The sequence below is a fragment of the Nipponia nippon genome, unplaced genomic scaffold (genome assembly GCF_047370975.1).
Source record: "Nipponia nippon isolate SJK-2023a ecotype South Korea unplaced genomic scaffold, ASM4737097v1 scaffold_2, whole genome shotgun sequence".
Classification (NCBI taxonomy): Eukaryota; Metazoa; Chordata; class Aves; order Pelecaniformes; family Threskiornithidae; genus Nipponia; species Nipponia nippon.
In genome coordinates, this window is record NW_028262336.1 from 3,856,860 (window position 1) to 3,883,465 (window position 26,606).

At 47.5% G+C, this 26,606-nt stretch overlaps 1 protein-coding gene across 1 annotated transcript; it reads right to left on the reverse strand.

Annotated features, from left to right (window-relative positions):
- Positions 1-26,168, reverse strand: ATP1A1 (ATPase Na+/K+ transporting subunit alpha 1). Its single transcript, XM_087758849.1, has 23 exons — positions 25,927-26,168; positions 19,436-19,543; positions 18,175-18,234; positions 16,949-17,152; positions 16,493-16,606; positions 15,767-15,901; positions 15,452-15,569; positions 14,216-14,484; positions 12,981-13,179; positions 11,415-11,524; positions 9,905-10,039; positions 9,170-9,362; positions 8,500-8,675; positions 7,818-7,954; positions 5,809-5,959; positions 5,102-5,270; positions 4,348-4,502; positions 3,880-4,003; positions 2,950-3,095; positions 2,693-2,823; positions 2,006-2,107; positions 797-888; positions 1-340 (listed from the first exon to the last, which is right to left on the reverse strand). Exons 1-23 carry the CDS (start codon positions 25,936-25,938, stop codon positions 312-314), a joined length of 3,069 nt encoding a protein of 1,022 aa, XP_087614975.1. The 5' UTR covers positions 25,939-26,168; the 3' UTR covers positions 1-311.
- Positions 26,169-26,606: the final 438 nt, after the last annotated feature.

Sequence of the window (26,606 nt, forward strand, 5' to 3'; positions counted from 1 at the left end):
TGGGGGCATCCTCTTATAATCCATCTTTATTTGTAAAAATCCAAATATAAAATCTTCAGTTTCCTTTTACAAAAACAAAAAGGCACATAAAACTATTCAAACTCTTATCCCCATGGACTGATGGTTGGACACTCCCCGCACCCCAACCTCCCCCTTGCTTTCTCCTCCAGTCCATGTTTCTTCATGTTGCCATTAGTTTCAGCTCACTCCTGCCCAGACACGGTTCTGCGCTTGCAAAGATGAAGTACGCACACAGGGGAGATGGTGGAGAGGCAGCTCGGGCTGTGCGTGAAATGTTTTGCAGGCGCTTTTTAGTAGTAGGTCTCTTTTTCCACCCAACCTAAAGGAAAAGGAGAGAGAAAAAACAGTTAGTCTGAAGGCAGACCAGGTATGATGTTCGTGAGAGCTCCTTTCAGGCTCTGAAAACTTGCACAGTAGCACCTGAGCTAGTAAATGACCCATCACAATGCAAAAATCTTGCCAAATTGTTGATGTGCTGCTGTTTACAGGCCCTGTTCCAGCTTTCTGGAACTACCCAAGCATTAATCGGTCTTTTCCATCTACTTCAGTGCATTGGTACTTTCATATACTGCAGTAGAATGCAGGGAGAGGGACAGAGAAAGTCCTTAATTTGAACTAATTGCACTATTAACATTGAGGAAGGGAAAACACAGCAAAACACGCCCCTGCATAGTGCTTGGCACTGGGGGTCCCTGAGCATTGCCAGAGCTTCTGCAGCGCTCAGCTGCAGGAAGAGGTGGGGAAGGAAACACACAGATCAGCAGCATATTCTTACCACCAGGGTTGCGTCTGATAATGAGCTTTCTGACTTCATCGTACAGGAATATGAGGAGGGAGTACGGGAAAGCACAGAACCACCAGGTCGGCCTGTTTGGGAGAGGAGACAGTGAGAACACAGGCAGCAGAGATGCTTTTTGCCTAGCAGAGCTCTGACTCGATGGCACAGAAGAGCGCAGGAAGGCTGGCGTGTCCCAGCTTGCCAGCGGACCGGCTCCCACGAGGCTGTGGTTCAGCTGAGAATCCTCCAAGCCAAGAATTACCACCAAGTTTTCTACTGCAATAGGTTAATCCACTTTGGATATTAATTCCAACACAAGGTGTGTCACAGCACACATCATCTCTGTACCAGCACCTCTCCACCTATTCATCTAGCACTATTTCCTCTAAGTACACACCACCTTTGTGCCCACAGCCTTGCTCACTTGAACTGCACTGGTTTCCCTTGTTATTTACACATGCTAACATCTAGCTGCTGCAGGCATTGGGCAGATGCCAGCTTTTTTGTTAGGAAATGCTCACACTTCAGCACCAAACTCCAGACAACACTTCTGAATAGAATGCAAGACGTACCGGGATTTTTTCTGGCCATGAAAATATCATGGCACTTAAGCCAGAGGGCTGTTTGAAGTTTGAGACTAAACCCTGCCATGAAGTGTTGCAATGCTGTTGGGCAAGGCTGAAGATGCTGGCATCCTCCCAACCGTTAGGAAAGTTACTATGCACCAACTGGTCATCTGCACCTACGTAGCTTCTTTCAAAAGACTTTACTACTTGTGCTATTTCTTTGGAAGGCAGAAAAAGGCACAAGATGTCATCACCAGTTCTTTAGTAAAGAGTCACTTGGCCTACGTTTTAGAGCAATTCAACTGGCTATTTTTGGAGGTGCAGTCCCCTGTCCATAAAAATACCCCATGCAAGTAAGTACAAGAGCAGCTGCACTACAGCACACTAGTACAACTGAAGGTGTGATGTGAATTTTTCGTGGGGCACTGACCTGCAGGCTTCCCATAAACGGTAACGCAAAGCAAACCCCTGGTATGCCACACTACAGCAAAGGATCACTTGCCCCCTCTAGCCTGAGCCCTTCTTGGTTAAGACTAGGTTTCATGCTCCACAAGCTCACAACTACTTTTATCCATCTCCCCACCCAAGCACTGTTGTTCTGTGGTACAGCATGCTGTGCAAAAATCACGATGCAACTTACTTGAGAGGGTACATCCTTAGAGCAACATCCATCCCAGGGCAGTAGGAGAGGAAGGCAGCCAGAGCAGTCTCCTCAAAGAGACCAAATATTAAGATCTTGTTCCTAGCAGAAACAGGAACGCAGTCAGGGACAACATACTTTCACAGACGACATCCTAAAAAACACCTAGTTGCCACAATGTAGTGAATGGAAACAGACATTCTGGTCTAGCCCAGAAGTCCGTCAGGTGGGGACTATCAGGCCATTGAAGTGATGGCACAGTTGTCACGAGGGTCTTTTGTGTCTCTAGGCAGAGATATTCCAGTTCACAACTAAGTCAACCAGCAATTGCTTTCATCACAAATTCAGAAGGAGGCTGGGGTTCATGCCACCAGATCTCTGGAGACATCAGCTGCTCTGCTGCTGCACAAGGCTGCGTGCTGGAGTATGTTGCTGTCCTGTCGGGTGGGCTAGCTCCCACAGACAATGCCAGCAGAAGTCAGCATGTCACTGTCTCAGCCTGACAACTGTAGCAGGTACTACAAGAAAGAGAGCACCCAGTCCCAGTTTTATCCACTACCAAGGCACCAGACTTTTCAAGACTTATGCCAAGATGCCCAGACACTGCTGGAATGAAGATCTAGAATGCCATGTGCTGGAGAATACACAAAGTCCAATTCTAAATCCTGCATGGACAGCCTGACTTACTTCATCCCCTGCTGGAAAACAGAGTTTCTTCGGGTCTTACAAATGATCAAGTCTGCCCACTGCACAACCACAATGCTGACGAAGAAGGCTGTATGGCAAGTGAACTCCACTATTTTCCTCTGCTCGTAGGTCTAGGAAGCAGACAAAGCAGAGTGCATTTGTTCAGACATGCTGCCTTTGCTCTCTGGTGCTCACACCAAGTTCAGCAGGCATTAGTATTCAGGCTGGCAGCCTCTAAGCTGTGCCTCAAAACTTACCCATTGCTGCCCATAGCTGTCTTCCACATCGTTAACCCATCGGTCATCCCACTGAACTCTGATCCCTAGCAAGCCAGAAGGCCAGAACCCATTCTCTGCCATGATTACAAAATAGGTGAAGAAACCTCCAAGGGCCTGGATCATACCTAAACAGATAAGAAAGGATGATAAAACTGATGAAGCTACTGTGCAGTGGAATTATTACAAAGTAGTTTGCAGGAGACCCCAACCACCTAAAAAAATTACTCCTTGTGGGGTCAGTCTCCCAAGCAGCAGCTACAGAAATAGTTCACGCTAACATCAAAAACTCAGCTGCAACCCTTTTGCTGAGCAGCTTCTGCTCCCAACTTTGTACAGAGTTACTTCTGTTCTGCCCTGTGCCACGATGGCACGGTACTCAAGGACACAAGATAAAACTCCCTTTGTATTCCCATTAAGCCCTGCCCACCCCCAACCCTTGCAAAATACAGTCACAAAGGTTCCCGAGGTCTGCTGCAATTAAGCATGAGCTCCCATCCTGTGAACTGGGCATGTCTCTGTAGCTACCTTTAATCAAGGCTCCTAATACTGTGTGTTTAGGGATATGCTGGAGAGAATCCTTTACTTCTAATTAAACTAACAATGGGATCTATGTTCTTGCTGAACAAGTTTGAACCAGAGGAGTCCTGGTTGTCAGCCAGTTCCTTTACAGCGCTATGCAATTAAAACAAAATTACTGTGAAAGTGATTCAATGGATCAAGCTGCACAAGCCACCGCTATGTGCCATGGAGGCAGAATCATGGCAAGTTCATAACAGTCTGAGGTTCTGGTTTACACATCCTAAACCTCAACCCTACCAAAATAAGGAGAACAGTCACTAACTCACGATGGTGTATAACCCCCGCTACCACCGAGTTCAAATCGGTGCCAGAGAAAACAGACCAGCTTACCAATCTGCCCATAGGCCATGCTGATCAGCCGTTCATTCACCAGCTTGTCTGTTTTTGGATTTCTGGGCTGCCTCTTCATGATGTCACTCTCTGCTTGCTCATATGCCAGGGAGATAGCAGGGACCTTTGAGGGTGGTACGACAGCTGTTAGAACCGTTTCAGTTTGACTGTACAGAGCCCTCCCAGCCTGAGAAACAGCACTGCCCAAAGCCCTAGCTGTAGTATTTGGGAAGGACCTTACCCTCTCCCCATCCCCAGTTTGTCCTTACATGGAACTGAAGGATCCTCAGACCCAGAGAGCCACGAGACAAGGGAGTGTGGATTAAGGGAGTATCAAATGGTCACTTTTAAATCAGAACACTAGAGAAAATTGTATTTAAGCATTTTCCTTCCACCTGTCCTTTCTTTAGGGTACCTAAGAACACCCACATTTCCTCTTGAGACAAAAAAACCCAACAAGACATTCACCATGTCAGTGCCCAAGTCAATGCAGAGGATGGTGACTGTTCCCAGTGGAAGGGGTATGTTTGCAATGATGAAGATCAGGAACGGCGTGATTTCAGGAATGTTACTGGTCAGGGTGTAAGCAATAGACTTCTTCAGGTTATCAAAGATCAGACGCCCTGGGGCAAGGAAGAGAGAACAACATAACTCTCAGTTATCAGCAGAAGGCAGCCAAGTAGCTCATAGGCAGCTTCAGCAGTACCACTGAAAGGCAAAATGCTAGTGCAGCAAATGGAAGAGTTCTCTCTCATGGAGACTGTGTGCTCCACGCACAGCATCACCTATGAAGTAATATTTTTGGTCACAGCGATTAGGGTTCACTGCATACAGCAGCAGGATACTAAGCCCTGGTTTCTGAATATCAAGGGCCCCTGGAGGTACCCTCTGTTCTGCTCCTGTCTGAGAGCTATTGCTCCATCAGGGAGGAAAATGTGTCAGACTCAGCTGGCAAAGATGACTGTAGGGTCAGTGTTAGGCAAAAGGACAAAGTAGCTTTTGTTACTCAGCTGCTTCCTACTATTACCCATCCATGCTGATTCCATGGAAAGGGAGAAGACTTTGAAGGGAGGAAGAAAGTGCCACCCTCCTTGAAAACACCTGTCATGGAGACAAGGCCAAATAAAGGAGAGCCCTCCAGACACCTCTGTTTCAGGAGGAATCAGTAAATAACATTGCTGAAGCATACCACTTCACCACTGCGTGCAAGTTATAAACTCACCTTCTTCAACCCCAGTGACAATGGAGGCAAAGTTATCATCCAGCAGAATCATGTCAGCTGCCTGCTTGGAGACATCTGAGCCAGCAATACCCATAGCAACACCAATGTCAGCCTTCTTCAGGGCTGGGGAATCGTTCACACCATCACCTGTGACTGCCACAATGGCACCCTAGTCACAAAGAGAGGGACAGAAAGACTGAAATCATCATACAAGTTGTTTTGGGCAGAAAAGCTGTTTCCTATCTTTCAGGAGATGAAACATAAAGAACTATTTCACTTTACTGTAAAGAGACCTCAGTTTCTTCTTGTCCTCCCCTCACCCCTTTCCCTGTTCTGATCAGGCTTATCAGAGAACCGTGCTGCTTTCTCCAAAGGAGACGCTGGACAATATATAAACATGTTGAATCCTCCTCTCCCAAGCACCTCCAGAGCATTTAGGCATTGTGTTAATAAACATCCCAGGATCAGAAGAAAGCCTCAGTACAAACTGAAGATGTTTTCCTGCAAGACCCTTATATTTATGTACTGTAGAGTGGCATGATATCAGCAGCTGAAGGCTGCTGACAGACTGAGATCTAGTCCGGCCCTTTACCTGAGGGCACTGAGAAGACTAAGCCCTGCCACTTCAGAAAGCAGCACTGGTCGGTAGTTTATATATATGTCTGGGGATTTCTCCGATATGAAATCCTTGGACTCCCTCTCTTTACCTGTCGCTGACAGCCTTCCACAATTATAAGCTTCTGCTGAGGAGATGTCCTAGCAAAGACAATTTCTGTATGATGCATCAGGATGTCATCCAGTTGCTCGCTAGTCATGTCCTTCAAATCTGAGCCATGAACAACACAAGCTTTGGCATCCCTGCAATGACAATATAAGGTTTTACTTCACAAGTTAAACTAAGTTTCCCATTAGCTGTATTTGCCTTACAAAGCTACAGCTCTTCAGTGCTCCAGGCAAAGACCAACTCCTGTTGCGATAAATACTGATTCCAGGCAACCTCTGCACCGAAGTCTGGCACTCCAAGTTTAAAGGTAGATGGGGAACACAAAGAAAAAGACAAGACAGTGCCAAGCAACAGACAAAAAGCCCCACGAGCAGACTAATTCTTTCTACGGCTTTTTAAAATGCATCAAGGCAAAAACTAGTTGTTTCCACAGCTCTTGGCCTCTCTGCAAGAGAGGAACTTCTGGCTCAGGCAGTTAGCTTCCAACATCGCAAGAGATGCTGTGGTCTTCTGCAGGCAATCCTTTTTGCCACAGGCTGTTGATCTACACGTGGCTCTTCACAGAGAGAGCACATGCTATGCCAGTTCAGACTATTTTACACTCTTCAGCAACAAAAGCATGCAACGTTATATTTAGACTGGTTTGGTACCCTGCATGCTACAGCAAAATACCACCTCTCTAACCCAGCATACCATCCCTTATAGGTCTAGGAGACTACCCGCACAGCTCACGACATCACTCAGTTTAGACAGGGAAATTCCTTCCCCACCCTTACAGCCAGCTGCTGGCCTGCTCAGTCACACAGCCCAGCGATCCCCAGCCTGCATTGATAGGTTGTGAAGTTACCCTCAAAAAAAAAAGAGAAGAATTCATCCACAATACTTGTCTTCCCCAAGCAATTCATTCCACAGGGCGTCTCTATTCACAGTTCATAAGCTACATGGCTACCCTCCAGCCCAAACACAGGCTGGTTCAAGCTAAGCAGTGCAGACAGCCCAGCCATTCTGCAAACAGCTCACTTATTGCCAAAGCACATTTTCTGAGGATGCCTCAGTTCTGCACTAGGCTATGAAGGCACACTTTAACCCCTAAGAGGGAGGAGTTCCATTTTCACATTTATTCTACTGGTAGCTACTGCCTAGTGTCCCTTCCTCTACCCAGCCTAAGTCCTGCTCCCTTTGCCCACCTGCAACCAGACCCAGAAGAGAGTCTGAGAGCAAGAGGGACAGAGCTGGGCTTTGACTGATCAATTTTGTAGGTGGCATTTCAGCTCTTTTCTCCAAACAGTATAAAACAGTTAAACAGAGTTTACTTTAGGTAGCCCATTCAGTCTGGACTGTGACTAACAAACTAAGCATTTTATTTTTACCCAAGTTTTCCCATGAACTTATCTTACAAAGCTTCCCCATGAAGTTATCTCACAAAATAAGCTTGACTAAGTATATGTTTAAAGACCTGGAATCACAGGAGTGCGCAGTTTTAGGCTCTGCAGCAGCATTGCCCAAAGAGTCCTCAAACAGCCACCTCCCTCCCCCATGCCGCTTTGGATACGTTTTCCTGCCTGCTACATTGGGCCAGTACACGGTACTTGTGCAGTGACATGAGCCAGGCAGGGCAAACGCTCAGCTCAAGGGGAAAAAGTTAGTCCCCGAGAGATTCCACCCAGCCAGCTGCTTCTTTCTCCCAGTGTGCGGACAGACCGCCAGGACAGGCGGCTACGGGGCAGAGAAAGGACAGAAGAAACTGCCTGAGTTTTCTGTATAGGGCTTCATCCTAACTACTTCCCACGCACAAGGAACACACACATTTGAGACAGCCTTGTGCATTCCTCACATAACTCATGATACAGATTGAAGAGCCACAACATGCTAAGCTAAGCAGATGCCAAGCTTTTCATGTGTAGGGAGAGATGCTGAGAGATTATCCAAGGCAAAGAGAGAGGCAAACGCTTAATTCTTTGAACAGTTCTGGCCTTCCCCACCAGTCAGTACCTAGGGTTGACCTGGCTGACAGGAATGTTGAGTCGAGCAGCAATATCTTCTACTGTTTCATTGCCCTCAGAGATGATGCCGACACCCTTGGCAATGGCTTTGGCTGTGATCGGATGATCTCCAGTAACCATGATAACCTGAAATGCAAACAGACTGCTGTGAAACCCTTGCCTATACTGCAAAGCAACACTGCTCAAGAGGCAGGGTCCCTTGAGACTGAAAAGGCCACGTGGCTTTTGTTCTACCAGCAAGCCCTGGCACAGAGCAAGCCTGAGGTAACAGGCAGTAACCTGTTACCAGTATGCAAGGGATCGAGGCGGGTGGAAGACAAAGAAAATTGTTAATCTGAGTCAATAGATGCAGTTCCGTCTCCAGCCTATGCTTTGCTCTTTCATCTCAGTCAGTACTGTGGGACATGCAGAACACACCTGAGCCAAATCACATGCTCTGGACACCATGCCATCGGCACCCGACAGTGCCCTAGCAGTTCGGCGTCTAATTCCTTTTTCAGTCCATTAACATACAATCATTTGTATTTAACTCAGAAATGAAGCCTGAAGTGGTACTAGTTAAATCCTGATCAATACTTCACTCACTCACAGTACAGAAAACACAGAGTAAGGGAAGCCCTTTATATCCACAGGTATAGAGCAAGGCGATTTTCAACCCAAGAATAAACTACCTTGATCCCAGCACTTCTGCATTTGCCAACAGCATCTGGCACAGCAGCACGAGGAGGGTCAATCATGGACATCAGTCCTACAAAGCAGAGTTTGTCTACAGGAAAGTTCACGTCGTCTGTATCAAACTGGAAGCCTTCGGGGAACTGATCATCAGGCAGAGCCAAGTGACAGAATCCTGTAACACAAACTTGTATTTACTCTGTTCCTACATATCAGGAGGCAGAAAGGGCGAACGCCTATTGCTTCTGCAAACAGCTACACAAGAATAACAGGGCATCATCAGGGGTTTAGCCAGGGCTATTGAGGCAGGAGTCATGTTCATATTCTGATAACTAGTAGCTGTTGCTAGGTGCCCAGACGCAGCTTGGTTCACATGCAATGGAGCAAATCTAATACCATGTGGCCCCATGGAGACTGAAGGTCCAAATACTTTGCTTCATTTTGATCTAGGCAACCCAGCTGCTGGGCAAGACAAGGCCCTGCAGGCTGCCTTTTAGATTAAAGGCTAAAGGCAGGACTGTTCCTATATGAATTGCTGAAGTGACCTTGGCTCAACACTATGGTTACACTGCAGGAACAGAGTACAACCCTCCACTTAATCTGTGGGGACTCTGCACAGGAGCATGAAGGACAAATCTTTTCCAATTTATTAAGGCTGCTTTTCCTTACCTAACACTCTCTCTCCAAGGCCTCCCAACTCAAGGTATGCATTCTGAAAAGCATCTTTCATTTCCTCATCCAGTGGTTGCTCTTTGCCATGAATAAGAATGGTGCTGCAGCGATCCAAGATCCTCTCTGGAGCTCCCTTCATCACCAGCAAGTAACGGGATTCTGATGGATTTGCATTTTTGTGGATAGACAGCTAGGGCAGAAGAAGTTAAACCATTTATAGACACGTACTATGAAGGTCATGAGTAAATCACCAGTGATGGTGACTATGGTAGCTCAGGACAGTTTGTGATATTCTACTCTGGTTTTCATTTACCCGCACATTCAAAAGGTTCACAAACTAAGGAATTACTACGTATTCTTTAACATTAACACATAACCACAGATGTTGCAATGGCCTTTTTGGTATCCAAGTTCCATCTGTTAAGGACATTTCCCAGCATTTCATTCCTATTCCCAGATGTGAGTTCTTCCATTCTCCATGCACTACTGCTGCACAGGCAGGAAGCGTGTCTGGTCTTTTCTCAGCAGCTGACACCTTAGTGTCAAGGCAGCTCCAAAAGCTTACACAGTGTAACTAAGTATGGTCCGTTAACTTAAATTTATAGTCTTGAGCAGTCTACAAGTCATGGCTAGACAAGATTTTGGTGCCAAAACAAGTTTTGAGGCACACTGCGTGCAGATTTACATAACTGCTTCACACAGCGGCTCTCCCTCAAGAGGACGCATGCTCACCTGGTACTTGTTGGTAGAGTTAAATGGTATTTCCACCACTTTGGGATACCTTTCTCTCATCTCCTTGACAGAACCACAGCACAATTCAATGCATTTCAGAAGTGCAGACTCAGAGGCGTCTCCTGCCACTGCTCTCTGAGGGAAGAGACAACTATCATAGCGTACATCCCAGTGGACTCACCACAGAAGATCAGACATTTAAAAAGAAAAAGGTGTATTCATCTCAGCCCAGTCCCAGCTTCCACATAACATGATATGAGAGCAAAGAATAAATAATTCTATTGTCTAGTACTGACAAATACTGCATTTCAGAATGCCAGGCCTCCCAGCCTGAGAGAACAGCAGTCTTCTGGTGCCAAAGTCAAGAAGCACTTTTAAAGGGCAGTCAGAGAGAGAGGCTGGAGGGTAAACTTTGAGAAGAACTGCTGTAAGTTGCTTGCCATGAAGAACAGCAAATGTGAGATGAAGACTGATGACATGCACTTCTATGTGCTCTCCCACCCCAATGTAAGATCAGCTTATCAAGCCTCTGGCAGAGAAGATTTAATCCTTGCCTCCTCCCCCATAAAGTTAGCACTGGTAGAGATTGTAGATGGAGGTTCTCAGCCCTGGAGATCTGTGTGTGCTCGATGTCCTGCTTGATTTTCCTTTGCTGCAATTTAAACCAAATATTTCTTGCCCTTCTGGTCTTTGTCCATGAGAATTTTTTTTTTCATTTTTATACTGCTTTTTGGTATCTAAAGACTTTCTAAAACTCCTCCCTCCCAAGTCTTCCTTAGATGGGAATAACTCCAGCTCTTTATCTTAGGTCTAAAAAACATGACCTGAAGTCATAGTCAGAGGAGTGCTAGGGAAAAATAGTTTGTTCCATTATTTCTATTATTACAGCATCAGAACATCCTTGGGAAGAAGTTTACTAAGGAACATGACTAATAATTGACAGATTATAAGCACTGTACAGTTAATTTCAGCCCTGGCTGGGTCACGGTTCAGAAGCAGGAATCTGAATTGATGCTATGCCGGCATTTGCATCAGCGCTGAACCAGCAAAAGCTTAAAAAGCCAAGACTTGTCAGTGAGAACAGACTGGCTAAAGACAAAGTCTTCCACGACTGCTGCTCCCCCAGCTCTGGTGTCTACTTCCCCCAGCTCCCAGAACTGGGTGTTTGTAGCTTTTAAATGTACAAATGCCGGATTCTTGGAACAGTCAGACATTGGGAAATGCCTAGGAAAGCTTTCTGGTCTTTTCCAGCCCCGTCTGAAGTATCTGACCTCCCAAACAGACTGTAGATGCTAGTGGATGGCAGGGAGTCTGCTGTGGGAAGTGTCTTCCCAGTCCCATCTCCTCTGCCCGTAACACGTCTCCTCTAAGAGTGTCAAACCGCAGAAAAGATTAAGAGTGGCAGATACCTCTACTTTGCAGGTTCCTGTGACCCACAGGACATAATCTCACTACCATTACAGGAGGGCAGTGGTGGGGAACAGGGCAAACCTTTCTTTTAGGAACTCACCTTAAGAATTGGTACATTTTCCTGGTTGGCCTGAAACACAGCACGGTTGCAGAGACCTGCAACTCTGGACAAAGCACTCCAAGTAGCTGAGCTCTTGTCAAAGGAAGCACCTGAAAGCAGAGGAAGAATGTCAAAAAGCCCCCCCCCAAAAAACCACATAAGCCCAAAATCCTACAGGCTTAAGAGCAAGAAGCCTTTACCTCAGAAACAGGAAACACTTAGAGCCTGTTAGCACACTACCTTTTTCAGTCCTCCTCCCTTCCCAGGTACTTGATGAGCAGCTGATTATTTTAAGACCCAAGGGTGAAATAGCAACAGTGCTAGAGAACATCTCTGCTTTCAAGATTCCAGTAACGGCTGCATCCAGCAGCAGCGGAGGCCATGCTGACAAAGCCAAGGAATTCTGGACAGATAACATTCTTTCAGAGGGGCTTGAGTAAGGGATGCTGGGTTCCACCTCCAGGTTGTCTCACTTTATCCATCACCCAGGAACTGGATGAAATAGCTCCCGAAGGAACAATGCTTAAATAAAAGAAAGATACTGCTTCTCCCATGCTGGCTCTTAAGTTGGCTTCAAGGGAGATGAATTGAACAGACAGTTAACTGATAAGCTAATGTACTTTCCATGAAGTGAAATCTTCTAGGTTTATTTCTACTGCAGCCAAGCCAACCGTTGCCAGGCCAAAACAGAGTGCTTCCAAATAACACTTTATTTATAGCCTGTTACTTTGCACTAGTGTTAAAGACCAAGAACAGTAAAGCAGCTTTTTTAAGTGGTTCAGTCAAGCACAATGTTTTGGAGTGGTTGGGAGCAGGGTGCAGCAGTGCCACTGGAAGTAGTTCATGCTAATAATGTGTTGCAAGCACAAGATTTCACAAGGTAGATGACAGCTAGGAAACTCCCAAATTTCGTTGTACTGAACAGTTCTGGAGAGATAAGCACCTCTCTCAATTGCACAGCACACCGAGACTTCAGATTCTTACGAATATCTATAAGAAACTTCCTGCTGAAGTCTGACAGTCACTTCACTCATTGCTACTCGGCAAACAACCAGGATGTTCTGGGAAACCCCCTGCTTCAAAGACAGATCTAGTTCAACGTGGGAAATTTCCATCTATGTTCAGTCTCAAATAACTTATTATCAAGGTCAACACCTCTGCTGTCCACACTTTCAGCAGACTTAAGATGGGGCAATTTCATCAGATACATTTTTGCAAAAATAAGCAGGTACTTTGAAGTAGAGAGCAGCACATATTTCTACGTACAGAACAAACATAAGGGGCTGAACATTCAAGAGGCTCAAATTCCAATAGAGTAATTCTGAGCAAAAGCAGCCTATATGGAGTTTAAGGATTAAAAAGAACTGTGGTACAGTGCAAAGCTTTCTATGTGTCACCTCAAGTCTTTTACTGCTCACTGTAGATCATGTTAGAAGTCCTTGCACTGTAAGCTTCACTTGGACCAGAGAGCTAGAAACATGGGTTCTTAGAAATACAGGTGTACAGGAAGCCCCAGAAAAGGCCATTTCTTAATGAGACGCCTCAAGTGCAAAGAGATGGTCTTACCACTCTGGTTCTCTGTAGTATCAGCCTCATGAATCTGATTGTCAAACCACATGTGTGCAACCGTCATGCGATTCTGTGTCAGAGTGCCTGTTTTGTCAGAACAGATAGTGGATGTGGAGCCCAGGGTTTCCACAGCTTCCAGGTTCTTCACCAAGCAGTTCTTCCGAGCCATACGCTTGGCTGTTAGTGTCAGACATACCTGGAGACAAGGAAGATGACGGGTTAGATGCGCTTGTGCACTACTACACCGCTACCCAACTCACTGTGGGCATGGAACGACAGTCAGCTTACACGCCTGCAGTGATTCCCTAACTTCATGCTCGCCCTGCCAGTGCAAAATAAAAAGCAACATTTAGGTCCAGCTTCTAGGTTTAAATCACACATTTTCCTCATCATAAAACCTCCAGAGAAGGACTCACAAGGCTTCAGTTTTCTACTTCTCAGTGCATTAGGAATGAAATAACATGCCCTAGACTAACATTTTAGTTAAAGCTGCAGTTCCCTAATCATAGTATCTTTCAAAATAGGTGGAGGCAGGCCATATATGAGAAGGCCCAAAACAGCTCTGGTGATAGAGCTGCAACTTACTGGTGTAGGAAGCGAGCAGCCCCTTTCTTGCCAGAGGCTCTTGTCTAGTTCCAGCTGCCACCTGTTCATTCCTGGGCTCAGATGCTGCTCTGCTTCCTAAGGCTGCATGCACACCTCTAGCCCCATCCACCACCACGCTGTACACAGCTGAGCACACCTAGATACTCCCACCATCTCTTCAGGAAACCAAACTTGCAAAAATCTCTGCCAGGTCCCAGATGAAAAGCTAGGACCAGAGTGAAGCTTGCTGGATGCTCTGCCAGCCTTTCGGATTGGAAGGGCTGGTGTGCACGTGGGTGTAGAAACCCTGAACAGTTGTGACAGGAAGGCCCCTTCTTGCCACAGAAAAAGACAAGACAAGTCCAGAACTCCTCATCTTGCTCACTTCAATTCTACGACACCAAGCCTCTGTGCAGGTCTAGCTTAGAGACCCATCTTCATTAGAAAAATAGCTGCAAACTTGACATTGATTCGGGTAACTAGTCTGACTACACTGAGTTTATAAAATCTAGCCCTACACACTCACCACGCTGAGTACCTTCCATCACTTTAATGTCTACCTCTGAATGCACTGAGCATGAAGCACTCCACTTCCTTAAAAAACACATACGTAACTCATTCAATCTTTTTTCCCCAACTTCACTCACTGTGACTGTTGCAAGCAGCCCCTCAGGGACATTGGCAACAATGATCCCGATGAGGAAGATTACAGCCTCCAGCCATGTGTACTCAAGGATGAGTGAAAGGATGAAGAAGGTGACACCCAGGAACACAGCCACTCCAGTGATGAGGTGGATAAAGTGCTCAATCTCCAGGGCAATTGGAGTTTTTCCCCCTTCCAGTCCAGAAGCCAGACTGGCAATACGGCCCATCACAGTACGATCCCCAGTGCTAATGACAATGCCACGGGCAGTGCCTAGAAGAGAGACAGGCTTTAGAAAACAAAAACCCTTCCCAAAACACACTAAACTGAGTTTGTCCAGCTTGTCTTAGAGTTTAGCAAGCTTTGTCCAAGATAATGCAGGTAGGCAATTCCAATGGTCAAAGTCTCCCACCGCAGCTTTTTTTACTCTCTAGCAGCATGAGAAATAAATGGAGATGTGCACTGCACAGGATTCCCCTGTGACTGGCCAAGCTGTATGCCCTCTCCCTTCTACCCCTGGGAATCAAGTGCCAATTGCACAGGGAATTGGAGGAAGCCATCTTCAAGAAGGAGACAGTGTCCTCTTCCTTCCTTTCAGGGGAGGCCCCTTTCCTCACCCCAAGGCTCTTGAGAAAGATCACGAATTTCCCTCAGTAGTGCAGGGCTGGGTTTTTGTGGGGGGAACAAAAGAGCAGGGGGCAGTTTGCTGCTCAGAATCCTCAGCAGAGGACACAACAGGAGTGAGGCAGAAATCCCCACCATCACTGAACAGTTACAAACCCTGTGGGTATGGAAAAGATGCTCTGGGCTTCAGCACAAACTGTACCTACAACCATACTCTGAGCTGCAACACAAAGTTCTGCCAGAGATGTTTGAAATTCCTGGTTTTTGCAGCAGCTGTGTTATTTTTTTATGGTTCTGCCTAACCATCTTGGTTCATATTATGTTATCTGCACTTTAACACTGCTGTAATAAGGCAGTCATGCTCAAAGACACACCACATAGCTGCTCCCTAGGAGGAGCAAGAAAGAAACACAGTGCTGTGGAGTCGTCTTTGCCCATTGTACAGTATCGCAGTTGGAATGGGCAAAGCCTTTGCTGGGAACTTCCAGCCTGCTCTTGCATGGCAGGAGCAGGCTACCAACTAATACACTAAACTCACACAGCATCTGCATCGCTTATCTAGGCAGTTCAAGCCCTAGCATTGTTAATAATATAGGGAAGTAGGAGAGTCGCATACCTTCCACACAGTTGGTGGAAAAGAAGGCAATGTTCCTGGTCTCCAGCGGGTTCTCATTGGAGAAGTCTGGAGACCTGGTCTGAGGTTCTGATTCACCAGTAAGCGAGGAGTTATCCACCTGTGTGGAAGAGAGTACTTTGTCATACACAAGCAGGCAGATGCCTTCAGCAATGAAAGCAGATAAAAACACTAGGCACTCCCCCACCCTTCTCTTCCACTCCACCACCCATTCACAGCATAGAAGACATTCTTTGAAACCAGACTAATTCATCATCCTTCATAATGAAGTTTTCAGACAGCCTGTCACTACTGTACCTTGCAACCATGTGCAGAGATGATCCGAAGGTCAGCTGGAATTCTGTCTCCTCCTTTCACCTCCACTAGATCTCCAACTACAACACCTTCAGCATTAATGCTGATCTTCTCACCATTTCTGACTACAAGAGCTTGCTGAAAAACAGTATAGAAACAACCTGTGTCAAAAGCAACTCTTAAGGGGTTTAAGAGATCTGAGTATCTTAAAAGAGTTGTGCTATGGTTCTACAAGGTTTCTACTTGTACCAAGATGTTTATCTCCGATACATATGTAATTTAAGAAAAATAGCTATTTTTGTTGTCTTGATATTAAGAGTTCCTTGTTGTCAAGGTGACAGTAAGATGGCTAGGTACAATACAGACTCTGTCCGTGAAGGAATCTGAGTTTTAGTGCTTACCACACCAGTTACTGAACTCCCTAGACTATCAAGAAAGTGTCCTATGAATGTTAATAAGCTGGTGGAACTCACAGGGTGCCAGGAACTGCCCTGGACTATTAGCATAGTTACTTGGAGCATAAAGAGGAAGGAGTCTTGTAGACCCCCTCAGCATTAGGAGCTAGTAACCCACACTAACACCTTAGCACAAGAGACATCTTGTCTGCTAAAGGCCAATACATACCATTCACAGCCAGGCCTTTTGCAATTGAAGCCCATGTTTAAAACAGTTCATAACCTCGAGCAAGCTACAGCTTGGCAGATCTCAAGGAAATGAGATATTCCATACCTGAGGCACCATGTTCTTGAAGGACTCCATGATCTTGGAACTTTTTGCTTCTTGGTAATAAGAGAAACAGCCAGTAATGATAACCACAGCTGCCAACACAACACCCAGGTACAGCTACAAAGAGCAGAGAAAGCGAGTCAGAGGACAATCTGCCAGAAAGGTTTCCAGTTTGTCCAGATAAATTGCTTGGTATTTAACTGCCCCATTACAAAGCATAGAGGTACTTGCAGCCTCTGTACATTTTGTACACAAACTAGTGTTGTTAACACAACATGAAGGAAGTTGGCTGTTCATTTCATTATGTGGAAGCACTCCAAGATGTGTTAAGCTCACCCACTGAATTTCCCGTGCTTATAGGAAAAGCTTCTGGACTGAACACTTAGAGGAAGTTAATCTGCTTTGAGCCAAATAGGCTGCTCAGCCTGCCTTTGAGGTAAAACAGACATTTTCACTTACATTATCATTGTTGGGCTCCCCCTCCATCACACTTTGTATGCCGTAAGCCAGAAAACATAGAATAGCACCAATCCACAACAGGAGTGAGAATCCTCCAAAGAGCTGCCGACAGAACTTGACCCATTCAGGAGTGGTGGGTGGGGGTGTGAGGGAATTTGGACCATCACGAGCCAAAATCTCAGCTGCACGTGCAGAAGTCAAACCCTAGAAGAGAGGTTCCTTTTATATGCATTGTGGCAAGACTGACTGGGGAAGGTAGCTCCGAATTTGTCCATGTTCTGCTCAAAAAGGCAGACAAGTCCTGCCACAGTAACACAGAGATGCCAACAGGTAACGGAGATCTCCACAGCTGCCAGGGCTCTGCAGGATGTGAATGCTGCATGCCAAAAGAGGAGCTACAGGATGCTGGATGCTACTTGAGGAGCCTGCAGGCCATGGGGCTACAAACACTGAAGAAGGGTACAACAAGAAGGCTACAGCAGCAGACTTTGTGCCCTGAGGAACAGCCCAGTGCAATCTGTCCTATCAAATTATGGAACAAGTGAAAGTTGAGGGCCATAAAGATGATGACACTTTGGTTTGGCCTTCCAGGAAGTTCAGGTTTCAGAATCCAAGGTCTTTGACAGAAATGCAAATCTCTGTGCTATTATAAAGAGCAGACTTGCTGGAATATGCAATCACGCAAAAAACGCATTAAGCGAAGCAAACAAGAGCAAAGGTGCAAAACCACTGCAGTGCTGCTGCACTGGACTTTGAGGTTAGCTAGGACATTTGCACACCTCTTACTATAAAAGGGTAAAATTTTAACTGCTACTAGTCATCATTAAGTCTCCAGGCATGTGCTAGCTCACTAGACTACATCTGCAATATAACAAACATTTGCCTTTATTACAAGCTCCTCGGGGAAGAAAAAAAAAACACATAAATCCAAGAATCAAGTTGACCTTGGAACAATTCAGAGGCAGATAACAGTGACTTTGTCTCTAACAAAGTCACTAAAGTATTGCAGCCAGGCTGTACAGTGGGAGGATGAAGAGAAGTATTTGTGAGCGCAACAATTCTCCCAAAGCCTGGGAAACTTAACTGGAAGAGGGCAGATTAAACAAAAAAAAAAAAAAAGAAAAAACCCAACAGACCACCCAGAACTCCCTTTGTGAAGTGCTCTGAGACAAGACTGTTCCTTTTCAGATCACGGCAAGGAGGGATGGAAAACAAAGTCTACCTACCCGACTCAAGTCTGTTCCATATTTACGATGAAGTTCATCAAGGCTCAGCTTGTGGTCATCCTGAAAGACAAGAAATGGTTAGGGGTGAAGAGATCACAGTCCCTGCAGGCTGATCAGCAAGAGCTCAGCAATTCCACCCCCCACCCCAAGTTTCCTATCTATTACAGTTCCCATCTATAATGGTGAGATAGCAAGACTCTAGCTCATCTTCTCTGTGAAGAGAATCTCAATCTCATTCCGCAACTCAAAAACCTCAGTCTCATCTTTAGTATTCTTGTGACTATTTGGGTACAACATGACAGCTTTTTAAACAAACTCTGACTGTATCTCAGTGCACTCTTTATGCTCCCAGCAGATTCTGTGAAGCCTCAATGGTGGGTTTTTTGCTTGGTTTTTTTTTTTTGGGGGGGGGGGGTGGGGGTGGGGGGTGGGGAGGAGGCAAAAAGGAGTTGGGAAGGAAGGTAGGAATGTACAGAAGATTAACCCTGTAATTTCACACATTTTTAAGTAATGCTGCCAGCTTGAGCAGTGTTTCTTCCCCCAAAGAGGGGAGGGAGCAGACGCTTTAATTTAGCTTTGCTACTGAACACAAAATCTCATCTTGGAGCAACCTTTAGTAGCCCCTCTCCCTAACAGAGGGGGCCAAAAACATGAGAGCCCAGACTCAAATCCACAGCACAGCAGCAAAACCTGTATCAACATCAAGGAGAACAGATTAAGCTGGATGATGCGCATAGACAGATGTACACCATCATCCAGCATTCACAGACAGGGATGGGAGAGACTCCCCACAGCCTCAACCGTGATTAGAAGGAATAATACTACTGAGGTCAGTCTGAGCAGAGGCCAGCAGTAAACAGAGCTGTACAGACTCAACTCCTCAGCTGGAATGAAAACAGCAGTCTCGCTCACATGACAGCACAATAAAGCCTGCAATGCTGCCGTCCAGACAGTGCCTGCCTGGGTGAGGAAATGCAGCTATGCTGTGCTATGGGTAACGCAGGCAAGCGGAGACTTGGGTTCTGTGTCAAGTGCCTTTTGAGAAGTGGTGTTTTTAGGGCTACTGCGTGATCATCTTGATGCTGAAGCACTTGCAGCATGTCTGCCTTGGAGACAGACGGGACCAGAAGGGAGATCAGCGCCTTCAGTCACACCATGCTGTCAGCACACCAGCTCTTTTCTCTTCTAGTCACATGAAGCACAGGGCTTTGGGGGCAGTAAATATTCTTAAAGCTGCTTTTTTCATGCCCTACACTCTTACCATTGAGACTTCCTTTTTAAGTTCATCCATGTCCTTCTCCTTCTTCCCCTTCTTCTTCTTGGCGCCATGCTCTGATGTAGCAGTGGGCTCATACTTGTCTCTTCCAGCCTGCAAGAGAAGATGCAGTACCATAAGAAACACCTTACAGTCAACTTGTACAGCAGTAGACATGAGCTATGCACGTGAGACTGCCAGTCAGACAAAACGATTACAGTTTATTAAAGTTATACCACTTCAATAAAAAAAAATGAGCTCGTGAGCAGACAAGTCTGCTCAACAGTATCCCTGATACACAGATTACAGCCAGACACTGTAAGTCTAGCTAGGAGGAAAGCAAGCTATATGCTATTCAGTCAGTCTTGATGTGTAAGCCCCACTTCAAGCTGAAAAGTGACGAAGAGCAGAAGAAGCCAATTCCTGAGTGCATACGTATGTTCCCTTCAAGGCACTAACTTCTCCTCCTCCCCCCCTCTCAGTCTTCCACATCCGCTGGCAAGGAGCAGCCTATCAACTGAAGATAAATAGGAGGTGGTATCTCCAACTGGTTGAATCTGGGGGATAAGCTCCGACACTTTCATCCTCAGTTTGGCACTCTAGCTGGCTGGTTACGCAACAGAAATCTGCTTTCAATTTATGGCAGTTTGACCAGTGAGAACGGTATACAAAGCAGTAGTACACTTCTGCAGATTCGATCTGTGCTCAGCCCTGCTTACACTTCACAGAGCAGATGATTTGCTTAAAGCCTCTATTCAGATGGATCTTCATTCACTTTCATTACGGTTAATTCTACACGAAATCATGCAAAGATTTAGATCTTGTCATGATGGGGTAAAGAAGCGTCTAAGGACAAAGAAATCATGACGTAGCACATACAAGCATCACTTGAGAGACAGAAAACGTACAGAAGAGTTACAGGCAGAAATAATCCCAAACCGCAAGAAGTTTGGACACCCTGTAAGGTATCAAAACCAGGCACCACTACAGCCTTGCAGTGCAGTTCCTCCATTAAGCACTCCATACATTTCCAGACTCTCATAAGCCTCCAATAGCAGCTTTTCCCTCCCTCCTCTTCTGCGTGGGACCTATTACATCCCTGCCAAGTTTTATGCGATGACATTTTCACCCAATAAGATCCCCCCAGAAGTATTTTGAGATGAAACAGCAGTTAGTGGCACCAGAGTCAAACCGTTAACAAGATTAAGAGAAGGTTTCAAAGGCATCGCCTTGCTTGACCTTTGCATGAGCACCTCAAATCACAAAGTGGATTCCTGAGAGTGATCTGAACACAGAAACCGTTGTTAGGATCCAAGAACTGTCTTGTTGAACAGCAAGCACAGGAAATTTTTACTATTTACTCCAAGAGGAATAGAAACCAAAACCAAAAGTGAAACTATATGGGGGGAAAAAAAAAAGGAAAAAATACCAACTTTCCTAAAAGAACCTGTCAGTCACGTCTAGACAACGGTTTTTATTGCTCTGAACACCACTCTGCAGCCATAGTCCTACATTTCACATGCACAGAAGCCCTCTCTTGCCCTGTTCCGTAAAGGCAGGCTTTGCACCCCCCATATCCTTGCATGCGGCTACAGAGCTGTGCACTGGAAACAGTTTTTAAAAAGTGAAGCAGAGCCAAGCTGTTTGCCTGCACTCTTCCAGGAAAAGGACACAGAACTACAGACTGTCAGCATTCCTGACATTCTCTTCCTTGCACCTAAACTCCCACTTCACTTCTTAAAAAAGCAAAAGCCACAGAACTTAAACCAGCATGGTCCTCGCATTCCAGCATCACAAGAATTTGCCACGGGGCAATTCACAAAAAGTCACCACGAAGGGTCTCTCTCTCCTTCAGTCTCTGAAGGAAACAACTTTGATTTCTGCTAGAGCCCTAGCAGACAAGTTCAAATACAGTCCTGCACAAAATGCACACTTCTTGATTACTGCTTGAGATGAGAAATGATTTCTAATGAAGGTGAAGGAGCTGGTGCCTTGACTGGCAGTCCATCACCTTCAGCTTCACCCCTTCCACCCAGAAAAGCTTGCCAAGCTCTTGCAGGTGATCTAAAAGCCTCCTGGTTCTTTGAAACTTCGGTGAGAAGTACAGTTACATAGCTTATTGGGGGCAGCTGAGAACAGCCCAAGAATATAAGAGCGTTTAGCTCTTTCAGCTGCAGAGACCACCTACAAGTGGGCAGACATGAAAAGCCTCACTGCCCTTGATTCAAGCATGATTTGCTTAAAAAAAAACCAAAGAACCCAGCCATCAGTTGCAGTCAGGACAAAAAGCAGCTAGAGTTACTCACTTCTTTAAGCACCCAAGTGTTTGGGTCTTAACTGAGTCCATCTTACTAAGGAGCTCAGAGTTCCTCAGTTTAAAAAAAAAAAAAAGCACAATATCTTCCCTTCTGTTGCTTTAGTACCACATCCCACCCATCAGCAGGATCAGTTTCAGCTCTTGCTATAGGATCATTTCATGCAGAGTCTGTGCTTCCTGCTCCATCATTCAAATTTGAACTTGCCATAGACCGGAGTCCAAGTCCTGCCCCAGTTCTCTGCCTTCAGGGCCACTGCCTCTCTTCTGCTCAACAAAGGCTTGTGTTGGCTGGGCTGCAAGGGGACGAGGGGTTCATCCCACCCCTCAGCGCTGTAGGATTTCCCTGCTCTCCCCTCCTTTTCCTGCCGTACAATGAGAAGGCAGCCTAGGGTACTCCAGAGCCACATCTTATCGGGAATTAATCACATGGCCTGAACACAAAGGAAGGTCTGTCTCATCAGAAATGTCATCCCTGTTACTTGACTTAGCTAGGAACTCTGACTCATCAAATCTGCCACACAAAACACACAGCTTTTTTTTTTCCATGCAAGATTTTGTTTTTTTCCCCATTGGCTTAAACACAACATTTGTACACACCAGTGTAAGAAGTTTTATACAGCCCCCAGAACATCCTATTGTCTTTCAGATACAGCTTATGTTTTTCCACTCTAGGCTAATTGAGCCATTCATGACTGATGTTCTCAACACAAGCCATGATTGACCAGGAAACGGGAGGGGTGCAAATCAGCAGACAAGCTCAGAAGTACCCTGTTCTAACATCACCTAATCCAAGAAGAAATGTCAAGCAAGAGCCAAAATAAATTACAGAGTCTCTGGAGGTCTGGTCTGTTCTAGTACTTATGTCATTATAATCAACTGTGCAGAGAAAACAGAAAATTTACTGTCCTGCTGCCTCATGAGACAGTCTTCAGTAAATATATTAACCAGATGAGTCATGATATGGACTATGCCTATTGGACTGGACACAGCACTCCATGACCCTACGTAATCTTAGCAAGGGATGCGAATGCCTTCTCTGGGTCCTTCTTACTCCCTCCCAAGAGCTGTGTTCAATCTCCGATCTTTAATCAAAAGTCTAATCAACTGAACAGACTCTCAGCATCTCAGACAGTACAAAGCAGTTTTTACTCAACAGCTAGTAATTACTCACTGTGAGCAGACTGCCACTTCCCAAATTATGCAAGGACAAGCTCTCCTCCCATGACAAGAGATCTAAGCCTTGCAAGGGTTTTCATCATCAGGGTAAAAACGGGACCACCCCCACACCTTAAGTCTTCTCTGGATATTAGGACAAACATCTCTACTTCTCATGGGGCTGCTTGAAGACCCAAGTGCCGAGCTGGCTTTCCAAATGCCACTGCACAGCCCCTCCTGGTTTTTCGGTGCTGTGCCAACTACGGAGTGTCATCACCCACACTTTTTTGCCTGGACTATTAGTGCATCTTTATCTTCAATCCAGAAATCTCTAGTAGTTGTCAAGCACATGAAGACAAGCAGACTGGACACAGTTCTCCCCTAGAGGAGCTGGTGACTTCAGCTACCCCTTGAAAATGCCTGGGTGAAGCATGACCTTCTGCAGTTTTCAGCAGGTCGGGATCCTACTGGGTTGTGGGATTGCAATCCACAGGTACAGATCACTTGCCAGAGACCCTTCATCCTGTTGCACCACATGCATTGACTAGGCCCAGGGCTTTCTTTGGCAAAAGGAGTATCCTCTAGCCATAGTAATAAAAAGAGGGAATGAAAAAGGTAGGTGGGAGAGTAATATATTAAGATTTCTTAATTGCACCTGATAATTGCTTTGATTTGCATAATTTCCCCTCAGCTGGTCCATTATGCAATAAGCCTTCCTAGCTTCTGACAGGGAAAAAACCCTTAACTGGGGTTCAGGCATTAGCACTGACCTCCAGAAGCAACTCGAAGCATGCACGAACGACTGCATGCTACACATGTGCGGCAAGGCAGATGGAGTGAAGCATGCTGCTGTCTGCAGACGGCTTTCAGGCAGCTCCGAACAGAAATGAAATCCCGTCTACTTTCCTCCACTACACACACCCCCTCAGATAATCTGCTTTTTGGGCTGAACGACATACCCAGGCAGCTCACGGCCCTCCCCTCGTCCCGTTGCCATTTAAAGTAAAACAGATGCTCCACTCAGCTTCTCCTCACAGCCGCAAAGACAAGGAACTTGTTCTCTTGCACTTACACTCTTACTTTCTCTTCCATCCCATGGGAAAGGGGTTTCCTTTTCGGGCACCCTAACTCAGGGGAGGCACACGCTGTTCAGTGTTGCAACCACACACCGCCTTTTTCACAGCCTTGCTCTCTCACATCCCCATTTTTCAGGGGGTCCCCAATTACTGCACATGTTCTCACTGCTAAATGAACAAATCTTGTGACTTGCTACCAGAAAGCCTGAGGCAGCCATACACTGTTGCATTATCTCTCATGTCGGCGCTTCAGTTTCAGGCCAATTGCTTTATTATCCATGCAATGTATGGAATCTGAAATGGAAGCAAGACAGCCAACAGCCTTCTATATTAGAAAGCATTTGCACCTCCCACTACTCCAGCCAAGGCAGCCTAAGCCCCCAAAGCCGTTTGCACTGCAGTCATACACACATGAACTACTCTAAGGCTGCTTTGATGATTTAAAGCATCCAGAAGACTGCAACACCCCCAAAACTCCCCTCAATGTTTTATCATTTAGGTGACCTCATATCATTCAGGCTGCCTGTTGCCTACCTGACTGAAAAACATCACGCTGGGCTGCCAAGCATCAAACCGGCTTCACTAAGAAAAAAAACCACAAATTCCCAAAAACCACCCCATGCACTCCTCAACCCCCTTTTCCAAGTAACTATCCATTCAGCCCATGTTCTTGCAGCTCCCCTACTCTTCATGAGGTTATGTCAACACTGCCACTGTTGTACCGCACCGATGACGACAACGCAAAGTCAAGTCAATGTTTGAAGAGCGCTTGGGAAGCGGAGAACACCTGTAGGCAGGGACAACGCTACCACCTCTGCCTCTCAAGGCCCCGCGCCGTCACACTCTCCTCAAGAAGCGGAGAAATTTGGGAATTTTCCAGGAAGGAGTCTAAAACAAAAGCAAGTAAAAGTCTACACACCCCCAACAAGATACACAAGGAAGTATTTGAAGGGGAAAAAACCAAACACCCAAACAATAAAGCCCAGAAACTGGTCTTTACTTTTTCAACACGAAATAAAATCGGAGCAACCCAAGAGGTGTTTCTGCTCCACACACGGGCGTTTGATCACAACATCCAGCTTCAGAAAGTCTTCACGCCCGTTTTCAAGAGCCTTCACATACACTTTTCTATAAAGGGTATGATCCGAATTAAGGACGTCTCCTCCTTGTGGTCTATAAGGTAGAAACAACGCCGGCACAGGGCAGAGACCGCTGCGGGGCCTTCTGAGAGGCTTTTATCACCCCATTTAACAGGGCAGATGTGATAAAGCCAGGGGCGATCGCCTCCCTCCTGCCACCGGCTCCCATCATGCCCCTACTGCTACCAATAGGCAAGTTAGCCCTAATAATCCTGATAACTCCCCTTCCCCCCCTCGCCCCGGGCCCTCGTGTCTCGACAAGTCTGAAGTACTCTCAGGAGACCGGGGAGCAGCCAGGCTCCGCAGCTCCGCTCCAAAAGGGCATCAGATAACGCCAAGCCCCGGGGGCTGCGGGCCCCACACGCCCGGGGGCGGGAGGCCCCTTTTCGGGTGGGTGGGTGGGGGAACGGGCCTCAAGGGGAAGGCGGCGGGGGCTGGGCCCCCTCCCGCGGCCATGTCTGCCTGCCTGCCTCTCTCTCCCCCACGGCCCGTTACTTCCTCTCCCGGCGGCCGCCCGGGCACGTTGCTCGGGGGCAGGCGGCACCGGCGCCGCCCTCCAACGGCCGCTGCCGCCCGCCCCGGTCCCGCCGCCCTCACACACGACGTGGCCGCCCGCCCGCCCCCAGCCCGCCACAAAACGAAGCCCCGCCCGCCCCAGCCGGAGGGGAAGGAGCGGGAGCGGGGGGGGGGGGGGGGGGAGAGGACCCGGCTACGGTCCGGCTCCTTGAATTTCCCACTCCCGGCCGCACGCCCCCGCCCCGGCCCCGGCCCCGGCCATGCGCTGCGCTCCGCCCCGGCCCCGCCGCTCACCCCCTTGCCCATGGTGGCGGGCGACTGCGTGCGGGTCAGGCGGCTGGGGGCGAGGAGCGGGGCTCAGCGGCGCCACGTGTCCCCGCCGGCGGCAGGTGCGGAACAATGGCAGCGCCCCGGCCGCCGCTCGCCTTCCTCTTCCTCCTCGGCGGCTCCTCGCCTTCGCCTCGCCCCCCTCTGCTCCCGCCCGGGTCGCTCCTCTCTGTCGCCGAAAGCGCCCGGAACTCCCAAAGCCACCGGCTTCCCGCCAGATAAAGAGTCCTCGCCACGCGGCCCCGCCCCGGCCCGCCCCTCAGGCGGTGGCCGGGCGGGAGGGCGGGACGGGGCGGGACGGGGCGGGAAGGACGGAGCGGGGAGGCCTGTGGGCGGGCGCCGTGCCCGCCGGTCCGGCCCCGGCTGCACCTCGGAGCTCACCTCGGCTGCCCCAGCCGCGCCTCGCCGGGCCGGGGGGAAGGCGGGGCGGGGCGCGGGGGCTCCTTCCACCCGCTGCCCCCCTGGGGGTCTGGGGGTTCATCCCGCCTGACCGCCGCCCACCGGCACGGCCGGAGCCGGGGCCTCGGGGCGCCCCGTGGTTCTCCTGCAGGGCTTGCCGGCCCTCACGGAGGGGCACAGGACCCCCGGAGGCCCCTTTCCACCCAAACCTGAGCCTGTGCCGCTGCGTGGGTGAGCCGTGAGGGGCA